The following is a 3,511-nucleotide window of genomic DNA, read 5'->3' on the forward strand; positions in this document are numbered from 1 at the left end:
GGGCTTCTAGACGCCTTACAATAAAGAAGCCCCGGCCCCTCGGTGTCTTACACGTCTTCTTCGACCCTGCCGAAGCAGCTTTCTTTCTTCAGGTAGTGAAGTCACTCCGGTTTGTGTATGACTTGACGCTCTAAAGTCTGTATCTTGCCCCTAGTTACTTAATCGTATTCGACTTCTATCGCAGATCTGTTATTTCTTACGCATTTCTTTCCATTAGCTCTCCAAGCTTCCTATCTTTCCATTCCTTCCTAAGCTTCAGTTGGTGTAATAGTCCCACCCCCAGTAAGGGGAATCCTTCCTAAGAAAGAATTTTTTCCGTTTTGTTGAGGCATGATGAGAGAGGGCGGCTCCATGTCGTTGTTGTTCTGAAGAAAATGGAGGCGGACCATATTACTATTATTGTTGTTACGGTCGGAGGAGTCGGTGGTTGTGGTGGTGGTGGAGAACATATTACGGCGAGAAGCGGCTCTTTCACGCTTATGAGCATTCTGGTGTCCTCCAAGAGCTTGAGAAGTGCAAAACTTGCGAGAACAGTAGAGGCAAGAGAACATTCTAGAAGATGGAACCTTTGCTTTTGGTTTAGGGATCATGGGTGGGTGCTGATGATCCACCATATCTGTGGGGGAGGCGGTGGAGGAATTAGAGGACTGGTTCCAGAAATCGTAAACAAGCTGGCTGGGGTCTGCCATTAATTAATTAGTTTTCTCAGGGAGGAGGAAAGGGAATGTATGTATGTAATTGTGATGATGAGAGTGTAGTGTTATATATTTATAGGAGTAGAGTGAGTACTGATCTGATAAAAAAAAAGGTGGGGGAAGGGGAATGGTTGCATATGGTGACAGATTTGGCAGAGCAGAGTGAGTGCCACTGGTTGTTTAATTTGCTTGTATGTATCTGTGCCACTGGTTGTTTAATTTGCTTGTATGTATCTGCTCTACCCCCCACCCACTCTCCTCCTTTAGTACGTACGTACTAATATACGGTTGTTAAAGTGTACACCTGTACACCTTCGTTACATTTTTACTATTTTATCATCATTTCATTTCCAGTATCCTTGCATTGCATGCATACTCAATTACCCATCCTATACACTCTTAAGTAAGTACACATGCTGCATGTTATCACTAATTAATGATAGCTCATTTTGGAGTGAAACCTGATCTTAAGATTACTTTACTATACACTTAAAACCTAAAGAATTTTATGTTTATCAGTGTAGTTAATAATGTTGTTCTGTACTAGTACTAGATATATTTATCACCTTTCCAGGTTCCCCATCCACGTTAATTAGAAAACAAAAAAAGAAAAAATGATTATTTAATACCATATTCTATTAAGTCAGTTATAGTAGACTAGGAATCCAGAAAACTTCAAATCAAGAGGTCATACTCCGCCAACTACGCTTGGTTAAAGCTTTATCCCGGTTTGTTTCATTTGCTTTCAAGTCTAGTGGAATCACTATGATAGCTTTCCCCGGGATCACAAAACACTATTCTATTAGGTCACGAACTCGTGCCCCATTCTCTCTGACCGAGGCGCTAGATCTTCTATCTATTCGATTGACCCTAAAGCTAGGAAGACTGCCCTACCTTCGACTGAGAGTGTCTTCGCCTATAAACTCTTCTTGCGTACTTGACTTATAGGCTTGACGCCCATTTCCTCTAGGCTAGTTCATTCCCGGAAAAGAAAACTAGTTGAATTAGCGAGGATCCTTAAGAAAGCGGGTGCCATTCTGTCAGCTTCGTCCCAATGGATATCTCTTCTCTCAAACAGCAACCTAAGGAATCTCTCTTTCCACATGAGGTTTGAGGGATAAGGTCTTCTGGAAACCTTTTGAAGTGGGCAAACCAAGTCAAAGAAAGAAGCAACTCTCCCAGGACCGGAGAAGCTCAATTTCAAAGGTTAGGAGTTTAGTTCTGACTAGTACTGCCGAGGAGCGATTCCTCTGAATGGCAAGTATGAGTTCAACTGCCCTTCCTTCGGAGAATGGAGTCAGGGAGTGAGGAGACAGAAAGAATATTTTCATACCTTAAACCTATAGCTATCAACAGTCCGCACCTTTAGTTTTGTCAACACTGAGAAGCGAAGAGCTCAAGGTCAGGCAAGGCAGTCTAAGAGGCTATGGAATAGTTGCCTCAAAATAAGGGGTTATATATGATTTTACATTTATAGACAACTTTACAGATTTGTTTATGGATCTTTGAGAATTTTTTTTCATTTCCCTGAGATCGTGGAGAAGACATGTCCAGTCCAATGAATTTCAATCCCTTATCTCTCGGCTCGGAAGGGCACCAACGGTCGTGTTATCATACAGGATAGCTGAGATAAAAGCTATGTTATTATGCGTGGAGCCTTTTAGAAAAGCCCTTGCTTTCTTATATTGTCTAATTGAAGTGAAGTAATGTACCTATACCCGGGAGTAGCAGAAAGAATAAAATATCTCTTGTACTGGAGAGTTTTCCCCCTAAGGCATCCAAAGGCCCTTAAAACGCGACTTCATATGCTTGTAGGGGTCTCTACTCATTTGCCTTCAATCCTGCCTTTTGAGGAAGAGGCCGCTAAGGAAGGCCTTCCAACCATAATGCCTCCATGGACGGGCGGCGTGCTCCATTCTTAGTATTACACAGTCAGTCCCACATGAGTAGAGGCGCGCAGGCAAGCGAATAGAAAAGTAGTCTTTCTCCGCGGCAAGCATATTCAAGTACCGAACAGCCCGAGGAGTAGGCTTCCCGATGCTGAACTCTATTCCTTAGGTTCGGAGGTTCATAGGTTCGTAGGAGGAGCCTTATGTCGTAGGCCCTTCTTTCTAAAAAGTGGAGTTTTGACTGACTCTCTGTGCCTATGTGTGAAAACGAGTATGTGAACAGAACATCTTTCAAACATCGAGATGAAATAAGCCGTGGGGCCGGCAAACGGAACTAAGAGCTGCTCAAGGCACCACCAGCCCTTGGCACAACGATCAGGTCAAGCAAAGCGATATTATTTTCAATTCATTTTTGAAGCCCTGGGTACCAAGCAATCCGTTTAGATCTATTTCAGTTGCCAATGAAATGGAATATGGGGAACTCTCCGTCTAAGTGGTTAATCCGACGAGTCAATTCTCAATGCGATGCTGCTATCCGTTCGACGATCCCAGTAAGTGATGCTATGTGCTCTTATCTGTCTGTTCTAACTGCAGGTAGTGCCCCCTCCATCTTTCTTCTGGGGTTTGCTTCCGAAAGGGTCTTAGACCTCAGCTTGGGAAAAGCATGGTTTAGGTAATTGATCTACGCGAGACCTTCCATTGATCTAGGGAGCCTGGTGTAGTTTCTTTCCCAAAGAACTCTTTTTCAATCCATATGGCCAAAAAAGGCTATCTACCCCCATTCTACCAGCAAACCCTTTCTTTTAGTCGGGCAAGGACTCTCGGTTAGCCGTTTTTTTGTTCTTTGGTCATTTCCGGTAACCTGGTAGATCTACTGAACCTTTTCCAGAAGGGAGTTTCGAAGGGCTGCGAAACTGGTAACCTTAG

At 43.3% G+C, this 3,511-nt stretch overlaps 1 protein-coding gene across 1 annotated transcript; it reads right to left on the reverse strand.

Annotated features, from left to right (window-relative positions):
* Positions 1-248: 248 nt before the first annotated feature.
* Positions 249-689, reverse strand: LOC107062426 (zinc finger protein 8-like). Its single transcript, XM_015313068.1, has one exon. The coding sequence runs from the start codon at positions 687-689 to the stop codon at positions 249-251; it is 441 nt and encodes a 146-aa protein (XP_015168554.1).
* Positions 690-3,511: the final 2,822 nt, after the last annotated feature.

Source organism: Solanum tuberosum, unplaced genomic scaffold (assembly GCF_000226075.1).
Source record: "Solanum tuberosum cultivar DM 1-3 516 R44 unplaced genomic scaffold, SolTub_3.0 scf00221, whole genome shotgun sequence".
Taxonomy (NCBI): Eukaryota; Viridiplantae; Streptophyta; class Magnoliopsida; order Solanales; family Solanaceae; genus Solanum; species Solanum tuberosum.